The sequence below is a fragment of the Jaculus jaculus genome, chromosome 3, assembly GCF_020740685.1.
Source record: "Jaculus jaculus isolate mJacJac1 chromosome 3, mJacJac1.mat.Y.cur, whole genome shotgun sequence".
Classification (NCBI taxonomy): Eukaryota; Metazoa; Chordata; class Mammalia; order Rodentia; family Dipodidae; genus Jaculus; species Jaculus jaculus.
The window spans coordinates 82030281-82055015 of NC_059104.1; the positions used below are offsets into that span (position 1 = coordinate 82030281).

The following is a 24735-nucleotide window of genomic DNA, read 5'->3' on the forward strand; positions in this document are numbered from 1 at the left end:
ATGACATCCTGCTGGCTAGAGCCAGAAGCTTGCTACCCAAACTCGGATCTCTCCTATAGAAAAGAACGCCTCCCTTTAATTCTGCCCTATGGAGGAAACTAGCCAAGAAGCAGATGGCCATGCACTAGGACACCAGATGCAACCCTTGTCCTCTGCAATGAAGCTAAAAAAAAGATGTCTGCACCTCCAGTCTTCACTATGATCCTCTGCAAAATGGGTATGATGTCTCCCCCAAAATGGGAATGAAAGGTAAGTGGGAAACTAACCCATTACTCCAGATGCACCTCTGGCAGATAAGCTTTCTAGCTCCCATGACTCTCCCTCACTGCCAGCTCCAAACAGGCCAGCAGCCACCCTGATGGACCACATTCTCAGCTATCTTCTGATTGCATCACATGTCTTATTTGGCCTCCCTAACTCAGCAGCAAATTTTCTACTTCATTTGTATCCACAGAAGGGCTTACCTTTTTGCTAAATCTAGAAGCAGGGCTCAAAAATTCTTATTAATTCAATAATTTACTGTAGCTGTTCTAAATTATGATGATTATTAACATGTTGAAAATGAACTCTACTTAAAAAAACACAGTGAAGGCATTTAATCTGCAGCCATCCCTCCTTCTCCCATGCTACTGCTCACCATGCTTCTGCATTTTTCTTTTGCTTTCTGTAAATCTCTAGAATCAAAGCTATTCCCAGCAAATGGTCAGTGGGAGCTAGTTCCAACAGTACACCAACCATTTGTGGAATATGACAGCCTCCAGATGACACTCTAAACTTCTGCCAAGTACTTGCTCTACTATGTTTCCTTTTCACCACACTGTGAAGTCACCGTAATTATTCCCATTTTACAGATGAAAGATTTGAGGCTTGAAGAGAGCTCAGAATCTCTCAATAATATGACCAAATTCTGGCAGCTGCTAAGTTTATTGGAACACATGCTCCTCATTTTCGTATTGTCCATGACTACAACATCAGATTTGAATATCTGTGGCAGACTATGTCCATAAAGCCCAAAATACTTACTCTCTGGCCCCATACAGAAAAATTTTGCTGTCCCCTGGATTCCAGAGTAAGAGCTCCTCTTACAGGCAGGAGGGAAGTCCGCCTATGTCTTTTATATGCCTCCTGCTGCATACGGTCCAACCCAACAAGGCAAATCTTTCAAACAGAAACAAAGACATAGTGTAGAAACAGGAGACAGACCCCTACCCACAGATGTCCTTGAAGCTGGAGCATGGTCCTATGTGGTTCCCTGGGCACCATCTGGAAGGTTCCTGAGTCAACCTGAACTGCCTCTCATCAACCTCCCTGCAGCTCCAACCCCACTGGGTGAAGCAGTATGGATCTGTAGAGCAGCTTGGGCAGTGACAACCACTATATGAAGATCTTCAGAATTTGGAGAGTTGCCACTTGTAGACCTAAGACCCACTACTTCACACAAGCCTGCATAGGCTCAAGCCCGAGTCATGAGGAGTCTCAGGTATAAGTTCCTAGCTGTAGCTTTCTCTGCTGAGAAGATCTAGCCATTGCCAGAACCACTTGCTACTGGCCTTAGTATCAGCCAACTCCTATTGCTCACAGACACAACTGCCCAGGCCTCCTGCTCCAATCAGAGAGCACAAATTAAGTCTCTAGTAATAAAAAGTAGAGTTTGCCATCAAGAGACTGCTAAACATGTCTTGAAACTACATACACATATACCTGGTCATCCCTGTAGAATGGCTATTGCCAGCAAAGAGTTTTATGGAAAGTGATTAGCCAACCAAAGGCAATAAACTCTCAGTGCTAATAGCACTTAGCTCTTCCCATTAAGGAAGTGCTACATCCCAATCAATTATTCACAATGAACCACTAACATGGGGAGGGGACATCCCACAAACTCAACCCCAGGCTGCCTCCAGTGGTCCCACAGGTCCTACCTGGGCTCCCGTGGGGCCTTCAGAGCCTAGTTCACCTGAGGCCATCAGGTGCATTAGTCAGTGGAAGGTTCACAGCTCTGCCACCACATTAGCAAATGGTGTTAGCTCACTTGGGAAAAATGCATCCTTGACTCATGCTGGCTGCAGAAACACTTCACTGTCATCAGCTTTCTCTCATTACCTGCCACCGTTACAAATTCTCACTTCCCTGCATATTCACTTAAATGGAATCACCTAGGAAACTGGAGAAACAAACACAGAGGAAGAGGGCAAGAGCTGTGGGAGGAGGAAGTGCTCATGGCCCTGGTCACGTAGGGAGGTAGGAAACGTTGGAGAGGGCGGGTTGAAGCAGCACCTTCGATGCCATCCAGGTGGTGGCCTCCACCCTAGGCAAGTGAATCAGTCCTGTGTGGGTCACCTGAGAGATGCCTGGGCAGGTATCTGGAAGCCCCAGCAAACTTAGGAACTAATATTTCTAAATTTTTTTTAACTCTCCAGCTTCTAAGAAATAAACCTAAACTTTTAGCTATATTTGATGAAGCCCTTTAGGCACACCACCATGCCACTCACAGTGCCAATTTCACCTGGCTGCACATGTCCATCAGGCTCTTGGCTACGTGCCAGGGGCATCAAAACAGCCATGTAATGCCTGGAAACTTCATGTGTTAATTAACAAGCCTGTATTGACTGCCAAAATATGACCCCAAATGCAAATATCCAAAACAAAACTCACTTTCCCCCTAGCAAACCCCATCCAGTACCTACAGAATGCTCAGCTATCATTCTTCTCCCTTGTTCAGTGTTACTTCTGCCCATCCCACCTTCAAACATTTGTCCCTGTAGTCTCTCCTCTCTGTCCTCAGGGTGACACCATGCTAAGTGGTTTCCCTGCTCTATGGCTTGTCTCTCTAATTCCACCAAAACAATGATCCTAAAGTATAAATCTGGGTCTGTCACCTCTGACTTTTAAAGGCTACAAGGCTACCAACTGCCTCAACTGCAAGGCCCACATTCCTCAGCCTGGCACACAGGTTCTTTCCATATTGCCAGCCACTTCTATGCTGTCTTTATTCACACCTTAGGTGGGAATGTCCCAATCACTTGAAATTACTTCAATATGCCCAGTGAGAGGTTTTTATGCCTTTTGTGAGCTATCCCCTCTGTGTGGAATGCAGCTGAGGTCTTCTTACATGTCTCCTTTCCAGAGAAATCTTCCATAACGTTTTTGCCACATTCAACAATAGCTCTGAGTTCTTGTGGTCACTGGCACCACATGGTGCCAGCACTGGCTCACTGTGTTTCAGTAATTGCAGTCATTCCTTCCCCATGAAGTCCTTCAAAGCAGGGCTCTGGCTACTGCTTACTAGACCCTTCCCATCCCACCATGACAGCACCTAGGAGATGCCCAGAAAACAGCTGATGGTGCCTGGCTGGGGGACTCTAATAAATTTCCTTCGAGAGGGTCGTTGGAGGGTCTTCTTTCACTTCTATTTTCCTTTTTTCTCAATTTTTGTTAACATCCTCCATGATTATAAAAAATATCCCATGGTAATACCCTCCCTCCCCCCCCCCCACTTTCCCCTTTGAAATTCCATTCTCCATCATATCCCCTTCACTTCTATTTTCTATCATATACCTACTAAATAGCTTCAGACATTCATTTGCATTTTATTCCTATTCTCTTTTCCAGTCCTGGAGCTAGCCTGACATGGGCAAAGTGATGAATAAAGGAAGAAAAAAATGAACTGAAAAATCCTCCCATAAACAGGATGACACATGAGCTCAGCAATCTCAGAGCTTGCAAGCTGAGAGAGTAAGTTAAGACACACTTGCTTAATATGCAGTCAATATAATAAGTAAAGGAGGAGGGGTGAGGTATTGAGGGCTCCAAGCAGAGTAAGGCTTAGTCATTCCCACATGAATCTGAGAAGGGTTTAATGAGAAGATTCTCTTCCATCTTCTTTATGACTTCTGGAAAATGGTTCTGCTTTAATAGCCATCAAATTCACTAAGACACCAGAAACCTCAACTGAGTCTATTCAGACCTTACCTAGCAAGAAACAAGAAGCAAACTGAATCTGCTGAATATCAGGAGAACACAGTGAAGACTGGACCTACAGATCCCAATTCCAGACCTCAAGTGGAATCATTACATCTGAGGCTTCAGAAACCAAGCCTGCTTCCCAGTGAGAGCCTTGCCAGCCACCGACACAACTTCCCCTTGCTTGTTATCCTGAAGTGATTTGGGAAGAACATGAAGGACATGGGGTGATGAGCATATGTTCAACACGTGCAGGCCCCAAGTGCTGATGTATCAGAGCCATGAGGGCTGTTTCTGCTCACCCCAGGAAGACCAGACTTGAGCCAAAGAAGAGGGTTCTTGCTAGAATGTCGCACAACACTGAAGCTGTCCTCTGTGGCTTCCAGACCCCTGTGAGCAAGTCTCCCAACCCCGGAGTAAAACCCACAGAGAGTGGCCCCTCCTCGCCGCACCCTCACCTGTCTGGGGTGGACAGGTACTTCTGCTTCTGGAACTTCTTCTCCAGGCCCAGAAGCTGCAACTCAGTGAAGATGGTGCGACTCCGGCGAGGCTTCTTCTGCCGGGGTGTGGGCTGCTCTGTCTCTGACTCGCTGCTGGCTAAAACCTCACCACTGGGGGTTTCAGCAGAGGCGGCCTCAGTGGCAGCATGGCGGGACAATGCTGGGGTGATTCCTGGGCCAGTAGGGACCAGGTGGGAGATGACTGTGGGTTGTCGGGTGATCACGGAGAGGAGAGGATATGCCCGCAGGGAAGGGGAGCCTGGAAGACAAAGAGGAGGCACATTACCATAAGGAACAGGGGGCAGAGGGAATTCAGAAGCCCAATGAGGACCCTTGCTAAGCCCAGTCTGATGACAAGGCCACCTGCTCATCAGAAGGTTCAAATGGAGGAACAGGATGAAGAAAAAGCAACTTGAGACTCAATTACAGCGTGGGCAGACCACACGAGGCCTGGCTAGGCTTGGAATATGAGGACATTCACACCCTTTAGCCACGAGGAAGTTCCTGCAAGTCCTCTAGTTTTAAGTAACACCTTCCCTTTTCCTTTAAATTATGGTTTTCAGGGACCAAGCAGATGAAAAGACATAGTCAGGAAAAGCTAGAAACAGGCACATCTTAATTTCAAAAACAGATTTGTAACATGCAAACATTCTGAGAACCACCTATGGTCTTTATCAAAATACTTGCTTCTATGAATTCACAGATAGAGAGAGATGTTGGTGCCTTGAATCACAGTGAGTTCCAGAGATAGACAAGTAGGTCCAGAAAAGTGAAGTGACTTGCCCAAGACAATACAGCCAGATTGAGGGGCCAAACCACAATCATCTGGCTTGAAGACCAGGGCTCCTAGCACTTCACCACAAATCACATGGACACATCTTTTATAAGAGGAGGACAAAGGATTTTAATTCACATGAAAGCTGAGCATGGCTTTGAGCAGCATTGTGTTTTGCAGGATTCACAAGCTAGGTAAGAGCCAGCTGAAGTTAATTAACAATGTCTCTGTGGGCAGGTCAGGAGGTCACATGGGTGACATACAGGCTAGTTCTGCCTTAAGAATTTCAAAGCAAGAGCATTTTTCCACCTAACCATCCAAGTCTATTCACATAAAAGAGCCCTTTTCTTTTCTTATTTGGTAGCATCATGTTTAAGATGTCAGAGTCATGATCTATGTGCTTTATTTTATCTTTCTGGGGTTCACCCAGGTAGTAAGAATAGCTAACTTATAGAACTCTTCAATTGCTAATATGCCATAGAAGAAGTACCTCTCTACCTGCACGTGAAAGCTGGTAGAACAGAAGTGCCAGTGCTGCCCTTTGAGGCTCAGGCCACCGGGCCAGCAGCTACAACGCAGAGCCAGCCAGAGCCAGCCAGTAACTCACGCCAAGCTGAAACCAGCTGAAGTCACAGAAGCCCCCAGGTGCTCCTTGTGAACTTGCTCTCCTCTCTGGCTGGGCCTTGCTCTTCCCATTCACCCGTAGGCCTCTGTTCTGGAATATCTGGCCTAGTCATTAAAACAGACAACTTCTCTTGTTCTTTGTGTCTACACCAGCAAGGCCCAAGGGAAACCACAAAGTTGTTAAATAACAAGAAATCACCAAGTACCATGAATCCCATTAACTCTCCACCCACCTCTGACACTTGTGTTGTGATTCTTTTCAAGAGAAAAAATTATCTGGTAATAATACTTTATAGCAAGAAAATTTGGATTCTGGGCTTGTGGCTTTAAATCTCTCAGTATACATTGTGAGATGGAACTGCATAGAAAGGTCTCTAGAAGTTTCTTACACAGGCAAATGTTTCTCATCTTACATCACTTTTCTTTCAGATTATCTTTCCTGGTGAGGCTAGATTTGGACTGTGAAACTCAGGAGCTCCACAGTCTAGGAAATAAACATAGGACTATTTGCAATTTAGGCTCCTTATTACTTTTCTCTTACACAAAAGTTAACCTACCTTCTTTCCTTCTTTCCTCTTAGCATGGAGTAATATTTTGAAAGTCAAGTAATATTTATTGTTGGCAGTGATATGGGGTAATTGGCACTCATACATGTAAACCTATATTTTTGCATATGAAAAAAACGTGAATATTTTAATTTATTTATGTAAGAGGGAGGGAGGGAAGGAGGGGAGAGAGAGAGAGAAAAAAGAGGGAGAATGGGTACACCAGGGCCTCTTGCCACAAACAACACATGTACCACTTTGTACATCTGGCTTTATGTGGGTCCTGGGGGATCACACCTAGGCTATCAAGCTTTGCAAGCAAGCACTTTTAACCACTGTGCCATCTCTACAGCCCATTAAAAAAATTAAAGAAATAATTTGGCTAAATGAGCTTTAAGTTGTAATTTTATCCTGAAGTTTTAATATCTATTAAATTGTCAAAAAAAGAATTCACATTCATTGATCCTTCAACTTGTGCATGGCTGAAATTTCTAGAAAGCTGGGCAAGGAAAACTAATGTAGAAATCACAGAAATGGAGTATTAATACCCTTTGTTTAATGGCATTGTTAGAGTAACAAACTGTGAGAGTTCTCTAAAGCAAAAGGGACTCTCTTGGTCACTCAAAGGGTCTACAGACTTTTTCCTTTTACGGTGGAAGTTGTTAGAGTTCATGTTCTAGGTCAAATCATAGTCTTTCCTTTAGAATAAGCATCCATCAAATGTGGAAACGTGATAGTCCCTTCTACAAGTGAGCTAGAACAACTGGATAGCCTTATGCAAAGAAAGATCTATGCCACACAAATTATTAAAGAATTCACTGCAATGGATCCTAGATCTGAATGCAAACATAAGCTTATAGACTTTTAGAATAAGACCCAGGAGATCCTGTGGCTTTGGGTTGGGTGGAGAATTCTCAGGTACAATGCCAAATGCACAAAGGCATTTGAAGCATGGAAAAAAATGATTTTCATCAAAATGAATAGCATTTCACATAGCAGGTGTTTTGTCTCATATGCAGAATCTATGGTGTGTGGGGGATAGTAGTAGTAATAGTAGAAAGGGGCCCATGAGAGGGAGGGAAGAGAACTAAGAGAGGTAATGGCATCTAGTGACATGAGAGCAAGGGGAGGCCTTGGAGGAGGAAGAGACCAGCAAGAGGAGGTGGCCATGCAAGTGGACAGTGAAAGAGGGAAATGGATAAGAACAGATAGGATAAGAACAACCATGTATGAGATACCATCATGACACCATTACTTTGTATGTTACCCTAAAACATTTAGTGTTTTCCCAGCAAGGATTTTTGAGGGTTTATTTTAGCTTATAGGTTTTTTTGTTTGTTTATTTTTATTTATTTGAGGACAACAGAGAGAAAAAGAGGCAGATAGAAAATGGGTGCATCAGGAGCTCCAGCCACTGCAAATGAACTCCAGATGCAAGCATCATTTTGTGCATCTGGTTTACATGGGTACTGGAGAGTCAAACCTCGAACTAGGATTCTTAGGCTTTATAGGCAAGCACTTAACTGCTAAGCCAGCCTGTGACAAGGATATTATTAAGAAAATAACAGGTAAGCCATATGTTGGGCCTTAAGAGGCCTAGACGCGAGGCCTAGTGGAACTTCCTGAGCCTAGCTAAAGTTTGGCGACCTGTCTCTGGCCAGCTAGGACTCAGCAAGACGCCTAATGGCTTCTTGCCTGCTACTTCCGGGCAGGAGTCGGAATTATCATTTCAATAGTCATAGTTTACTATTGGCCTTTACCTCTCCCCCCATCCTAGAATGCCCACCTTTGTTCTCAACATTATATAGGCAACCGCCTGTAACAATAAAACGAGTTCCTGCTTCAACAAGTCTCCTGACTCAGTGTGGTTTTTCTCCGGTGACTAGGAGAGGTTCTGAGTTGTCCGACGTTCACCCTCTTCCTCAGCCCCTTGGGAGGAACCAGCAGGCCTGGTCCCTCCTCAGCACTACCCGCTGGAGGAGCCCGGCAGCTGTAGACTTGGGAAAATGTATTTGTGAATCTCACAGTTGACATTGGTGAATTATTTGTATCCAGGATATATAACAGTTCTCAGTGTAAAAAGAACCCAAGAAAAAAGCAAGCAACAGTAGACCATGTGTGATGATGCATGTCTATAGTCCCAACGCCTCTGAGGATGAGGCAAGAAGATTACAAATTAGAGGCCAGCCTGGGCTATCTGTTAATACTTTGTCACAACAATCTATATTTTTTAAAGAAAAAAGTTTTGAAAGTTTTGAAAAGATATTTCACCAAAGGTGCTTAAGATAACTAGTCATTATAGAAGTGTCAAATAAAACCACAGCTCTGGCAGAATGTTCCATAAACTGACAATATGAAGTGATGAGGATGGAGAGCAACTGCAACTTAGGCATTGCAAACAGTCCAGCCTCTTTGAAAACAAAGCTGGCCGTTTCCTATAGACATACAAACAGTGCATGGCCCAGCAAAACCTGATCCTGTATTGATTCAAGTGAGAGCAGCACATTAAAAACCTGTGCAACTTAATAACAACCCCAAATGGGAAACAATTTAAATACTACTTACTACTTGAAAATCAAGAGATGAGGGCTGGAGAGAAGGCTTAGTGGTTAAGCGCTTGCCTGTGAAGCCTAACGACCCCAGTTCAAGGCTCAGTTCCCCAGGACCCATGACAGCCAGATGCACAAGGGGGCACATGTGTCTGGAGTTCATTTGCAGTGGCTGGAAGCCCTGGCACACCCATTCTCTCTCTCTCTCTCTCTCTCTCTCTCTCCCTCTCCCTCTTTCTCTCTGTTGCTCTCAAATAAATAAATAAAAATGAACAAAAAAAATGAAGAGATGAAATTGTTGGTGAATATATCATGGATAAATCTCAAGCTATAAGTGAAGGAGAAACCAAAGGCTGTAGCCAGGTTTGCCAGACCCTAGGGTGGGTGGGTGGAGGTGTAGGTCTTCACCATGAGGGACACCACAAGAGGATGGAGGGTTCTGAGGCTGTTTTGTATGTTAAATCCAGCAGTGCTCATACAACTATTTGCTGTCATCAAAACTCAGATCTGTACTTAAGAATAATCAATTTTTCTGAATATAAATTAATAGAAAATCTTAAAGAGAGAAATGAAAAATAGTTCTGTTAGACAATTTCTATTCCTAAATATCTCTATTCTCAGATACCATGATCTTGTATGTAGATTTGTTTTTCTTCTGGGGAATAGAGCACAGGGCCTCACATATGCTAGAAAAGCATTCTGTCACTAAGCTCCATACCTATCCTTTAAATAGCATTTAATGATATTGTTTTATTATCCAAATAACACATTTGCAATAAATAACATTCAAAACAATTCAGAAGTAGAAAGAGATATCTTTTCACTATTTTGAATTATTCCTGTGTACAAATAAATATATGTACCAAATCTAGCAGTATGTGTATCAACCTACTGAAATGTATAGCAACAAAAGGTCTCTATGTTTTCTAAGTGGATAGCCAACAACTCTAATACCATAATAATATTGGCTAGTCAAGTGACTTATTATGCCAAGATTAAGATTTAGTAAATTCCCAAAGAAATGAATTTCAGAACTTTTGTTCTTCAAATTTCTAGAAGCCTTCCAGGGAATTCCCATCAACATAATCCTGAGACTCTTTCTTTCTAGAAAAGTAGCCAGTCTGGGGAAGGAGTTGCCCTATGGAAGGCTTACAACAGGAAGCCCAAGGCAGGAGACAGGCGAGAAGGTGCACGAAAGTGAGTGGGGAGAGGCATGCTTTAGAAACTGTTGGGATTCTGTAACTTTGAGGAAAGAGAAAGCTATTCAGAAAATAATTCTGGAAGCTGGCCATGGTGATGCACACTTTTAATCTACTCAAGAAGCAGAGGTAGGAGGATCATTGTGAATTTGAGGCCAGCCTGAGACTACATAGTGAATTCCATGTCAGCCTGGACTAGAGTGAGACCCTACCTTGAGAAACAAAACAAGAAGAAAGAAAGAAAGAAAGAAAGAAAGAAAGAAAGAAAGAAAGAAAGAAAGAAAAGAAAAAGAAAGAAAAAAAGGAAAAGAACTCTGGAAAACATTTTAGGAAATATACAATGTAAAATCCATGAAAAAAAAAATAGAATAAAGATCCTCGAAGCCAATTGTGGCTTTTTATTTTCTTCCAAAATAGTGTCTGGTTATATAGTCCTGGCCGACCTCAAACTCATGACCTTCCTATCTCAACCCTCTAAGAACAGTAATTATGTCAAAGGCTTTTAAAAGTAAATTTCCATTGTCTTTGAATATAATTCTGTTATGCACTGGTCCATATAGAGTCCTAGGGACCCTATATTTATATTTTGTGTACACAGGTATGCTCCTTAACTCTTTTCTATTCTATTGATCGAATACGTGGCCCTATTATAATACCACTCTACTTTAATTATCATACATTCTTTAGGGAATTTTGGCCCCGTGTAGAACAAGACCCCTTTTTGTTTCTTTTTTAAAATATTTTTAATTTTTTATTTTATTTTATTTTTATTTTGGTTCTTCAAGATAGGGTCTCTCTCTAGCCCAGGCTGACCTGGAATTCACTATGGAGTCTCAGAGTGACCTCAAACTCATGGCAATCCTCCTACCTCTGCCTCCCGAGTGCTGGGATTAAAGGTGTTCACTAGCACACCTGGCTTATTTTATTTATTTGAGAGACAGATAGAGGCAGAGAGAGAGAGATCGAGAGAGAGAGAAAGAGAGAATATGAATATGTGTGTGCCAGGGCCTTGAGCCACTGTGAATGAACTCCAGATGTGTGTGCCACCTTGTGCATCTGGCTTACATGGGTCCTGGGGAATTGAACCTGGATCCTTTGGCTTCACAGGCATATACCTTAACCATGAAGCCATCTCTCCTGCCCCTCATTTTTAGAAATTTAAATGATTCATCGAGTATATTAGCAAGCTGTGTGGTCACTAGAGTACCACCAGCAGCCTCTTTATTCCTTTTACAAAATTTCCTTGACTGTTGTCACTCTTATTTGTCCTGTTGGACCTTAGAATCAACTTCTCAGTCTCTTTTTTAAAAGTCTTGGCATTGGATGTGTGTCTCAGGTTAAAAATGAACAAACATAGCAGGCGAAGGGCCAGTGGGTAATGTGTGTACCAAAGCACTGCATCTCATGGAGGGCAAATCCATGGGCACAGAAAAGTGAGACAAAAAGTATACTTAGGGCAGCTGTTTTCTGTCTTTTCTTATATGACCTGATTTTCATCAAAATAGCTTTGGCTCAGAGTTTTAATTTCACAATGTCCTTGCACACCAATATTTCATATTCCCACAAAAAAGACTGGCAGAGCTCAGTGATTGCCTATAGTTTACCTAAAAATCAAATCCAAAAGTAGGGGAGAATTTGCAAATTAATGCATCATTCTTATAAATTATCACTATGTGAAAATGTTGATAGAAGACAGCTGCTGGCTACCCTGGATCACTTACATAACCTTGTGAAATGCAAGCACATTATCTGCTGCTGAGAGGGAGTGATGACTGTAACGATCCAGACACACTGCTGAAACAAGCACCAGTGGAGTGTAAACATGGCTGCAACCTATGCATTTTCTAATAGTTGTTTTTCTTCAACTTTAAGCAATGTTTTGCAACAAGACAAATATCACATTATCTATGTGTGTATTATGTATCTATAAGTACATCCCTGCCAAACATATGTTGTATTCTTTTTTTTTTTTTTTTTTTTTTTTTGGTTTTTCAAGGTAGAGTTTCATTCTAGCCCAGGATGGCCTGGAATTCACTAAGTTGTGTGAGGGTGGCCTTGAACTCATAGTGATTCTCCTACCTCTGCCTCCCAAGTACTATATTAAAAGGCTATGCTACCACGCCCAGCTGTTTTTGAATGTTAAAGCCTGAACACATTGGTGTTTGACCCATGCCAGGAAATCTGGAAAGACACCAGAACATTTGTTGCCCTTAACAAAGGACTCATTCCTGTGGATCCCTGGATTCTGCAGCCATGAATATAACCAACCTTATGTTGGGTCTATACTGAACATGTACACTTTTTCATTCTTTCCTGATCAATGAAGTATAACAACATTTGCATAGCACTTGCATTGTATTGAATATTATAAATAACCTAGAGATGATTGTAAGTATTTAGGAGGAAATGCACCAGTTCATATAAGGGATTTGAGCAGTCATGAATTAAGTATTCATAGGGTCAGGATGTCCTGGAATCAATTCCCATGGATACTAATGAATGACTGTATTTCCAGATTGTACACTGTGTAAGCTCTTGCGCATGACGGTGCTGGGCTCAGGCATGGACGCCATCCACAGCTGCTGACTCTTGCACATCTCCTTGACCGGGAGTCCTCTGCCTGGGCTGCACATGAACCACAGCAGAAGCTTCAAGTCACAGTATCTGCTCCTATAATCTCCTGTAGGCTTCTCTTCCATTTCTTCAACATACCAGTCTCTCAAATGACTTAACAACACCCACATTTCTGACTGACACAAGCAAGGGCCAGAGGTCAGAGTGGATAAAAATCTCTAAGATGCCTGCTTGATTGATTTATGTTCCAGGAATTTATGACCTAGATACATGCAAAAAGCTTTAGAAAGACGCGAGCAGTACACACAAGGATTTGGAGACAGATGTATTCAGACAGCCTAAAAGAGACTTGGTGGAACAACTGAGTAGCAGTACTGAGTTCCATGAGAAAAAAATAAAATAAAATCAACAATCATCTGTACCCCAAATAATTCCTCGTGCTCCCCAGTCAACCAACTGGCTGGTACTTTTGGAGATGGAAAGAAAAATACCTCTAACACTTACTGTCAGAGTGACCTAGAGCACAGGTCAAGCCTTGGCCAGCTGCCCCAGGCCTCATGGAGGAAACCAGGTCCCTGCCCGCCCGCCTGGCACTGCTGCAGGTGCCTGTGACCCCAGCCCATCCTCGATGCCTGCAGGGAAGAGGCCACCACCACTCAGCAATCATAGGCACCAGGCAAGCCGCAGCTACCTGGGCACCATGGAGGTGAGGAGCAAGTTTGGAATTAAGTTTCATTGGTTTTCGCTGGAAAGATCAAAACCTGGAAAATTTGAGTTTTTATGGCTTACTGCAGCATGTCCACAAGAGTCTCAATGTTGAGGTTCTGGTGGGCTATGCAGACACCCACGGAGACCTACTGCCCATAAACAATGATGACTATTATTACATGGCAGTTTTCATGGTCAACCACTGCTTAGGATTTTTTGTTGTTGTTTTTGTTTTTCAAGATAGGGTCTCACTCTGGTCCAGGCTGACCTGGAATTCACTATGTAGTCTCAGGATGGTCTTGAACTCACAGCGATCCTCCTACCTCTGCCTCCTGAGTGCTGGGATTAAAAGGTGTGCCACCATGCCTGGCTTGCTTAGGATTTTTAGACAAATGAAGGAAGAGGCAGACTAAAGTGCCTTTGGAAGAGACATGCTCATAATGAAGACAACTACTGGGCAATGTGTTACAGCCAACCATAGGAAGAAGCCTCACATTGTCATCAGCATGCCCCAAGACTTCAGGCCCATTGAAGACATGGATGCTCTGCCTGAAACCCACCGCAGAGTCTGTCTGTACAAGCAAGGCACCGAGAAGCCTCTGGGGTTCTATATCCTGGGTGGCTCCAGTGTCAGGGTGACTCCACACAGCTGGAAGAAAATCCCAGGGATCTTTATATCCAAACTCATCCCAGGAGGTCTGGCTCAAGACATAGAGCTGCTACCTGTTAATGATGAGGTTTTAGAAGTGAATGGCAAAGTTTCTGGAAAGAGTCTAGATTAAGTGACAGACATGATGACTTCCAGTAGCCGTGAGCTGATCATGGCAGTGAGACCAGCCAACCAGAGAACTACGTTGTTAGAAACAGTCGGACTACTGACAACATCCTTGTGAGCTACCCACCCGCAGCAGGCAGAACCAAGCTCTGAGCCAGGTGACCAAGACAGTGATGAAGATGACGTCATTATTGAGGACAGTGGGCTACTGCAGCAGATCCCCAGAGCTGTGCCCAATGCCCAAAGCCTGGAGCCTCTGACACAGATGGCACTCAGCTTCGAGTGTGTGGAGAACGGTTTTCTCTCCTCGGCTGTGGTGAGCTGTGCTCTGGCGGCAGCAGCGCCAGTACAGAGTCTGAAAGGCATGCTCTAGAGCAACAGCTCTTAGAGGAAGCTGGACCATCATCACTCTATGAACCATGTGTGGCTGTTTCCCGAATGAGGGTGCCATGGAGACCTACCTGGACGTTGGGCTCTTAATGAAAGCTGTATACCTCTGTACCAAAGCTGGGAGCAGGCAGATCCTCGTGCTGACACATTGCTAAAAAGTATGGAGCAGCTCAGAGTGCATGTGTGTGTGCAGAAGGGCCTGTGCAACTTTTTCTGTGGAAAGCTGGCTGTCAGGCCCCATATTGTCATTTCTTTGGAAGTGGTTGCATATTCACCGCTGTGCAGAACCTGGTTCACTTGGCTTTTCACTATATTTTTTAAAAAATTATGAGAGAAAGAGAGAGAGATTGAGATTGGCACAACAGGGCCTCCAGCCAGTGCAGTCAAACTCCAGATGTGTGTGCCACGTTGTGCACATGCGTGACTTGTGTCACCTTGTGCATCCAGCTCACGGGGGATCTGGACAGTAGAACGTGGGTCCTTAGGCTTCCCAGGAAAGCACCTTAACTACTGACCAATCTCTCCAGTCCTATATTTTTAATTTTTGATGGGAGGAAATTGATTCTTTTGGCATATGGGATCTCAGCTCTGCCTTCCCAAGATAGCTGTTTTAACTTTTTTAAATGTGCCTCTGTTGTTAATGGGGATAGACTGTTTGGCCAAACGCACTGTTTTTAGTTTAGTGTTTTTTCCTTTCTCAATTCTTAGAACCAAACCTGTTGTCTGTGCTTCCTGTTGCCCATTCCTGAGTGGTGACAGTAGCTCCCATTGGTGTCCCTACCCTGTAGCTTCACATCTGCAGGCTGCCATAAGCCCACGGAATCCTGTAATCTGCTCTTGTCCAGTGCAGTGGAAATCATTCCTGTCTTGCTTGTGTGGGCTGTGGGGACTAGAAAGATGCCTAGAATGAGAGAGGCACACATGGGACATATTTGTGCACTTTTTACTAAAACAATTTGGTTTTCCTTCATGATTTCTAAGAGTGCAGCTGACACTTAGCTACTTACCTCTGGCTGGGAGGGCCACTTTATGAGGCTGTTTACTACTGTCCAGCACATCACTGAGGGCCAGGGAAGGACAGTGCTTTCCCTGTCATACTGAGGGCACAGAACTGCAGTTTGCCCCAAGACCTGAGCTCCAGGAGCTTTCAGAGAGTTATTTATTAATCTTATGGTAGGGCTGGCATGGATACCTTTTATAACAATCGTGTGCTATTAAAACTATGAAGAATCCAGTGAATCCATTATGAAGGATGTTCTCTGTACGTGGTAGGGCACAGAATTGAAGTGTTAGTTAAGTGAAGACCACTGGACTCAGCCCTCTGCTGTGTTGTCCACCTTGTCACTGAGCACACTATCCAGAAACCATTAGCTGAGGGCATGTCACATGACACAGTACTTCCTGTTGCATTCTCCACATTCTTCCTCATCCACCAATACTTGGTAATGGCATTCCATGTTCAACACTGAAGAGTCTTCAATATTTGACTCTTGAAAGGCAAGATAATGCTAGGGGTAGAAGGTCTCATTCATTTCTATGAGAAATGGTGCAGGAGCTCAGTATGTTAGTAAGTAAAAGTACTTTCACACACTACCTCTTTTTTTAACATAGTTTTAACATAGAACTTTTGTCTTGGGGAAAAACACTTCAGGTCTTAACTTTTATACAAATTTTAACTGTACAGTACAGATTTATCTTAATCCATGAAAATGGAGAGGAAAGCTACTAGCATTTGCTACTCTAATGATCCTAGAGGGGTGTATCAATGTCGGCGGTATATCAATGTCAGTGGTGTTTCCACTGGTCTCTGTCTTTTAAATTATTGGGGAGATAACTGATTGCTGACATACTGTAAAGCCAGCAGACTTGGTTCTACAGTAGATACTGACTCATGGGCATCAGAGCTGCTGCTTCAAATGCACCTTAATGAAAGTGTCAGTGGCTCTGTGTGGACAGTCTGTGGTCCTGCCAATCAAGACTGGCTGAAGTTTCTTCTGTCTTTTGATTGATGACATTCTTAAGCTGTCAACATGATGTATGTGCTTATGTAAGCCATGAATTTTGTAATTAAATTTTACATACTATATAAAAAAAAAAAGAGCTGGGCATGGTGGTGCTTGCCTTTAATCCCAGCACTTGGGAAACAGAGGTAGGAAGATCGCCATGAGTTTGAGACAACCTGGAGACTACATAGTGAATTTCAGGTCAGCCTGGCCTAGAGTTAAACCCCCCCCCCAAAAAAAAGGAAATCAGACTTAAGCTGGTCCTAGTGGTGCTGCTGCTGGAATCCCAGCTACATCTTGGGAACCTAGACCAGGAGGATTGCAGGCTCAAGGCTGCATTGGGCTAGAGTGAGTTCAAGGACAGTCTGGATAATTTAGTAATACTCTTTTTAAAAATTAAAAAGAAACAGTTTTCTACCCAGTGGAAGTCCTAAAATATCTCTACCACACCTTCCATGGCTCAAGGTCCATTGTGGAAGAGGTGGCAGAAGGAATATAAGAGCCAAAGGAAGGGTAGGACTCCTTACAACATGCTCCTCCAGATAAGAAAATATGGCCTAGATATCCATGACTTCACAGTGCCTGACACTACATACATAAGACCATCATACTAAGAGGAAAAGATCAGGACATCAAAATAAAAGGGAGACTGATTAAGAGGTGGAAGGGTTATGATGGAGAGTGGAGTTTCAAAGGGGAAAGTGGGGGGAGGAATGGAATTACCATGGGCTATTGTTTACAATTATGGAAGTTGCCAATAAAAAAAGCAAAAAAATAAAAAATAAGTGAATAAAAATAAAAAGCCAGCTTTCTTTACCTAGTGGAAGTCCTCAAAGACTCTAGCAGCTATGTACTAGAATTAACAGGAACCAGGAAGCAATGAAAATGAGTGCAAAGACAAGGCTGACTCAACACCCTCCTAAAACTGCCAACCCCAAAGACTTCAGAAATAGTTCTTTGTACAGACCTACATAAACAAAAAGGGATGGGGATATAGCTTAATTAGCATGTAAGGGGCACTAGGTTTCATCTCCTTACCCAAGCACTGTTTCAACCAAGCACACAATTCACAGAACAGCCTCTATGGCATGGTCCTTGTCAAGGTGAGTAATGGACAAGGAAAGATATACTTGAGAGACCCCCCCCCCCAAAAAAAAAACACAAAAGTAAATTACTAAAAAGTGCCAGGATAATAATTACTGGGTACTTAACGCCTTTGCCCTGTCTTATGTCTGGAGTCAGCTAAAGGTAGTAAAATGCCTTGAAGTTCCATGATTGCAAGCAGAGAAAGAAGAGACACCACAAGGAAAGGAAACACAATGAACCTCTGAGGAGTCCATTAACTTTTGATGTCCTCAGTTCCCAGCCCAGCAGAGTGAGTGCAGTGGGTGTGCTACTACAGGTTATGCCATTGTGTGGCTAAAGAAAAGTGTTTTGAGAAGCCAACTCAAAGACTGACAAAGTACTTTCACCATTAAAAGGGAGTGATAGCATTTGATGAGGTAAGTGTAAATGAATTAGAACTATGGAACAAATTTCTTTGAAAATCTACATGAGATTGTCATGATACAGACTCCAGAATAATTATTATTCAGATTAAAAAAAAAAACAATCAAACAACAAAAAACCAAGAAAATTCACGAAGTCAAAAACAAAGGATAGCAAGTGCAGTGGAGAGGAAACAATGGGGAGATGGGGGGGTAGGGTGAAGAAAGGCTCAGAGACAGAGGACTCAGAGCAACCCTGGTGCACTGATTACATCATCCTTGTAGAGTCAGATGGTAGAGAGACAAGCTCGGTCTTATTACTTTCCACCTGCAATGTTATCAGAGCTGTGGGCGCCCACAAAAATACTGGGCCATGCTGGGAGCCAAGATCAATGAAGCTAGCCTGGCAGATAATTCCTGGACTTTTCCAAGCTCCTAATGTGCCATATCTCCTCACATCTTCATGTCCCTGAATCTCCACCAGCCCTTAGCTCCCTTAGCTGAGGACAAACTGGAAATGGTCTTCCTTCTCTCTGGGTCATTCTGTAGTCGAGGCACACCCACACCTGCATCCCTCTACTCCTCACAAGCCCTCACTAATGAAAAGCTGCCTGAAGCAGCTGTTTTTATTACACAAAGAGAATTAATCACTCCTACCTTTGTGAACCCACATATTTTGTTTGTGATCTGATTCACACTTACTCAATTCTAACCTTAAATTACAAGATAATTTGTTTACTCATCTGTTTCTCACCAAATTGTATTGTTCTTCAGCACAAAGCAAAATCAAAAGGCCTATCTCCCTATCCCTTGGGCCCACCCCTCCACTGAACTGATTCTATGGAATCAAGAGATTAAGGTTGAGGAAAATAGTTCTGATCCCATTGGGCTCTGGGGCCATGGCCAAATCACACTTCACAGTTCCTATTTTCTCTTCTATAAAGTGGCAAAAAAAAAAAACAACAAAACTTCTCTGAAAGCTTATTGTAGCCAACACTGATTAATAAATAGGAAAGTCAGTAAAGAACTATTCCAAGAAAGGCTCAAACTTTTCTAAATATCCACTTAGCAGGCATGGATTGCCTCCATTCACTAAGGAATTACCACCCTGCTTTCTTGTCCCAGCTTTCTTTCCTGTGCCAGCCCTGCTGTCTTGTTAACCCTGATTTTTTTTAACTATCCCTGCTTTCTTGTACTAGCCCTCCCACTGTCTCATGCTTCCTGTTCAGTGGTTTCTGTTTTGCTGGTCTTCCTGGTGGCAGTGTCTACACAACGTTAGCAGAAGGAATCGCCTGGCTCACTGTCACCACTATCAAAGAACTTGACCAAACAGCTTCCAAGCTCCATGCTAAGGCAGAGACAGGAAGAGAGGACATTCCTACTTTCTACCTTCAGTAAGCTAACTATCTAACTGGGGAAATTAGATGTTATACTAAAAGGTCTGTAGGAAAACATGAAGTGTGTGACAAATGCTCAATGGCATAGGAGCCGTAGGAATTCAAGAATCTAGTAGAAGTAAGTTGCCATTTGAGCTATTTCCACTGCCCAAATGGCAGGATCCTGATGGACAGAATGAGTTTCTCTTCCTTTCTCTCTTACTCAAACAAGTCTGCCCCACTCATGTACCTGTTCTTAAAGGAGCTCATCATGTTGAGAGATAACAGCAATTAACAGCAGTTATGTACACCATAGTACCCAACTGGCCAGCCAGAGCAAATATAACTGCTTCCTACAGCTACAAACCTTGGTGCTTACCATTGCCTGAGCCAAATCCTGTCTATCAATACCCATCTCCATCTGTAGCAACTCCATTAAGACTGCTCAGCCTTCAATCCACAATGAGGTCTTTTTCCTCAACTATAAATGAAGAGATTTAATGGTTTTTAAAATCTTTTTTGATGCCAGGAATTCAAGGATTTTATTAGTGATATTACACTAAGAAATGAAATGTCTTTATAGTTCTGAATCTGATTTGAAGTTTTTGTCTTATGCATCTACCTATTGATACTTCTTGTGCTTAGAAACTGAATAAACATTAGCTGAATTAAACAAGTGTGAAAAGAGAAAGAATATCAATACGTGCATATAAACTCCAGCTTGATTAACTCTTCTTGGTCCACAAGAAGTGGGGATATACTTACCTAATATACCCATGAGTGATCCAGATTGTCTACTGGAAGCAAATTATTCCACCTGCATAATTTTCACCTTACAAAATTGAGGCTTTGAGGCTCTGTCATTTATGGCAAATGACACATTGAAAACAAAACATAAGCTTCATTTTTCTAACCTAGCTTTTGAAAGGATGAGGCAAAAAGCATTAATCAAAGTCAATATCTGAATAAGGCTAAGTCTTAGTCCTCTAGATGAGAGGATGAATGTCTGTTCACACTACTGTATTGGCTTTGTAAGCAAGGGTACCAAATCTTGAGTGCTATTTGGCTGTAGACAATGTTTTTCTTAATTTGATTGAAGCTGGGAGAAGCTTAGTTAAGTCACAGATTCACAGCTAATAAACCCATATATTACCAGCCAATGCATAAGGTTCTGCTTGGAATATTATCCTTAAGAAAACTTAAACATATTTTGGAGGAAATAAGGAAAGAAAGGGTAAACTTATTACATGAAAATTTGATGCCCTGCAGCACTAGCATTGACTTGTTCACTAAAAAGCAATAATGGCAGTAATAGTATACTCTGTGGTAAGGGCAGGAAGGGTCAGTCTTTTCAGGAGAAGACTCAATAAACCACTCAACTAATATATATATTCCCACACACAGAAAAACTACCTAAATCTATAGATTTCTGAAAGATAAAGTAGAATACAATTGGAGAGATTCTGTCCTATCCAGGAGAACGATGGCACTGGGGTTCCAGTCCAGGTTAAGTATAACGCAGATAATGGTGTTTCCTGGGCAGGAAAACTTGGGTTGGAATAACAAGACATTCTAAAATTCATCTAACATAGAAATAATGACCCCCATTACCCAATCCAAAGAATTGAGTCAAGACATACACATATTCAGATATTTCTTTATCCTGTATGAACCATTTCAATGTGTGGCAGAAAGGTTTCTTTATAAATATTGCAACCATTATTTCTTGAACAGGTAGATTACATAGATAGATAGATAAGATAGATAGATAGATGGATGGATGGATGGATGGATGGATACATACATACATACATACATACATACATACATACATACATACATATATGGGTGAATGGATGGATAGCTAGGTGATTGATAGATAGATGATAGATAGATAGATAGATAGATAGATAGATAGATAGATAGATAGATAGATAGATAGATGCTCTGATAGCTTTGGGTTTCCTTTAAGCTGCCAAATTTATTTCCTAAACTGATACCAATCTAACAATTGGTATAGAAAATCAAGTACAAATACAAAAGTTAAGGAAAGTGCTGCAGTCTCCCTAGATTAGCTCAGGATTCTAGGTTCAAAACTTTCTCTCCCAAAAGAAGAGAGATAACTTCAATAAGCTGAAGTTAAAAATTTTGCCCAGGCTATTTCAAAGCATCTGTTTAAGCCAGGCATGGGCAGTGCACAATTACAATTCTAGTACTCTGGAACAAGACCAAGGAGGATCATGAATTAAAACCCAGCCTAGGCTACACAGCAAGACTCTGTGAAATGTACACAGCAAGTGTGTATTTCAAATTTAGGACCTCTTATGACTAAAGTAAGATGGATATCAGAATAAGTTTTGAAATTCTATTATAAAGTGGAAAATTATGGAAATATCAATTCAGCAAATTTACTTCATAGGCATAGCTATGTCAACAGTTAAGGAAGTAAATTTGATTGATCAGGGGAAACACAAAGGGAAAAGAGCAACACAAACGTACGCTTGGATTCTCTGACAGCAGACCTGTGCATGAGCATACCCTTCGCAGAGCATCTTCTCTCTTCCTGTCAAAATTTGAGAACCCCCCCACACACACACACACACATCAGGACTAATGACAGCACAGGCTCCCTGATGCAGCACCAGACCCACTTCCATCCAACAACTGCAGTGCGTTTCATTTCTGCTATTCACTTCCAGTACAGAAAAGAGGATTTCTGGTGCTCTCACCAAAATTCATCACAGATGCAGATGGTCTTTTATGTTTTTCAGCCTATAATGAAGTTACTCCAGTCAAGTTCAGATTGTCAAGTAGCCAGGTAGTTTTTAAATAGAAACTAGAAATGTCAACTTGTCACCCACTCACTTACTGGTCAGGGTTTCTAGCTGGTCAGAGTTCAAGGGGGAAAGAGGGGTTTGCACATATCAACTCAAGTGTTTTTGACAGACTCCACAATTATTTTTTTTGTAAGGGGAAAAGAGGTTGTGACAGGGTCTCATGTATCCCAGGCTGGCTTCAAACTCCCTGTGTAGCCAAGCATGACCTTGAGATTGTTACCTTCCTGCCTTCACCTCTAGAATGCTGTGACTGCAGATGTGAACCACCCATGACTAGTTTATGTGGTGCTAGGAAATGAATCCAGGGATTTGTGCATATGAGCAGGCAGTCTGTTAAATGAACTATCTTAGTATTCTGAACTAGTAAGGAACTAGCCTTAGTTTTGAAATTCCTTGGGAATCATAGTTTAAGATAAGCAATCCAAACACAAAGGTAAGTCATTTCTGAAGAACTTCTAAGGAAGTTTCTGTAGGAAAGGGGCTGCTTTCCCAAACTTCTCCATACACAAACACTTGTTCCTCCTACCTTTCACCACAGGTCTTTCTTAACCTACCCACCTCCATCCATAAACACACCCTTCTACCCTTCCCTCTCCACAGCAGCCACAGAGTATCTCCATGGGTAAATAATAAAGGACCCATACTCAGGCATGGTTCCCAAACACTTTAAGATTGTGTCACATCTCCATGGTCAGAGTATGAAAACTGAAAAAGTGCATTCATGCATACTCTACTTTCTAGCACTGGCTTTATTCCCTGAAGATCAGACTTGGCATTTCTGGTGCTCACATAGAAAACAGTCAGTTTATCCAATCATTCCTTTCTTTGTAAGATAGGGTGAAGCAAAACATAGACAGAAGACTTCAAAAGAAATCTCCATCTCTGAAGCTGGGTGAGTCTTTATGGGACTAAACACAGAAGCCTACATAAGGCCCTGAAAGCCCAGGTCATATTAGACCCAAGAAAAAAAAAGTCTCAGGAAACTGTCATTATTGGGATATAAGCTACAGGTTGCTTCAAAAACATCAAGGGACATCTATGGCTTCAGAGAAGACATGGCATGTTAATGCCCTTTATAATAGGGACACAAAGAAAAAATGAGGGCTGATGAGAGATCTTCACAAAACAAAGTCTCTTTTAAGATTAATTAAACTCATGCATAAAAGCATAAGCATTATATATATTTGTGGTATATCATCTAATATTCACTATACATTGTAGAATTTTCATTATTTAGTTATGGTTAAAATAGTCAAAATCCTTTTTTTAGCTTTTTAAAAATATTCACTATCATTATCTATGATCACCCTTCTGTGTAATTGCACACCATTTATTCCTCTCTATATCTTAGTGCCATCCCTCTCTTTCCTACTTTTCCTAGCCTCTGCTAACCACCATTTATTCCCAACTTTTATCAGATTAACTTTTTTATCCCAAAGGAACTGAAGTCAGTATGTCTTAGGGACATCTGCACTCTCATGTCAATTGCAGCACTACTCACAACAGCCAAGAAGTGGAAAAACAGCTGATGATAGGATAAAGAAAATGTGATATGTATGTATATCACATTTATTATTCTATTGTACGTGTACTATAAATTATATATATATATATATACACAACTCTCTCTATATAATCTATATATACACATATATATACAATCTATAGTACATGCACAATAGAAGGCTATTCTGCTATTGAAAAACATCAGAGGATCTAGGGATATATCTCAGTGGTGGAGTGCCAGCCTAACATGATTGAGGCCCTGGGTTTGATCCTCTGCACTACAAAATAAAAACCAACTCTTGATGCCTGTCATGTCTACACATACCATATAGAGTGAAAGATGTGTACTCATGTCTCAGCCTCTAACTCTGAACAATTTAGGCCTAAGGAGCCACATGTTTTCAGAACCCACTGTTCTGTGATCTGGGAATGGTTTGAAGACATCTTAGTAAATGAAGTCACTGAAGGTAATGGGAAATACATTTAGTAAATATTACCATCTGTGGACCATCAGAACAGCCACTGCTGCCTATCTGAAATCTCTGGAGAACTGTAGAAGAAAGCAAGCTAGCTGCCTGAGATATTTCAGAAGGAGCATGTGCCAAGGCATCCTGATGCTTCTGGGGGAGGAAGCAGCCAGGCTGAGCCACACAATGAGGGCGTCAGATAACACATCAAAGAGGCTGTCTCATTAGGCAATAGGAGCATACTTAAAGTTCTTCATTATCATCAATAGCACCATCAAGCCACTATTAAGAGACTAATTATGGGGCCTATCACAGGGAGTGAACCAAGGAAGTTCCAGAGTAGTTAAGCCACAGTTGTTCATAATGCTTATATTTGGGGGGGGGGGAGAGTAGATGTCATCTCCCATTTAAATGGAAAGATTGAATTGTTAAATAACAAATGAAAGTTAAATAAATTAAA

At 42.1% G+C, this 24735-nt stretch overlaps 1 protein-coding gene and 1 pseudogene across 1 annotated transcript in view; one reads left to right on the top strand and one right to left on the bottom strand.

The window, feature by feature from the left end:
* The window catches only part of Barx2 (BARX homeobox 2), a 74726-nt gene that overhangs the window by 11853 nt on the left and 38138 nt on the right, over positions 1–24735 (bottom strand). Inside the window, exon 2 of the mRNA XM_004665483.2 lies at positions 4419–4719. Coding sequence (XP_004665540.2) covers positions 4419–4719 — 301 coding nt within the window. The remainder of the gene's footprint in view (positions 1–4418; positions 4720–24735) is intronic.
* On the top strand, positions 13355–14689 carry LOC105944560 (annotated as a pseudogene).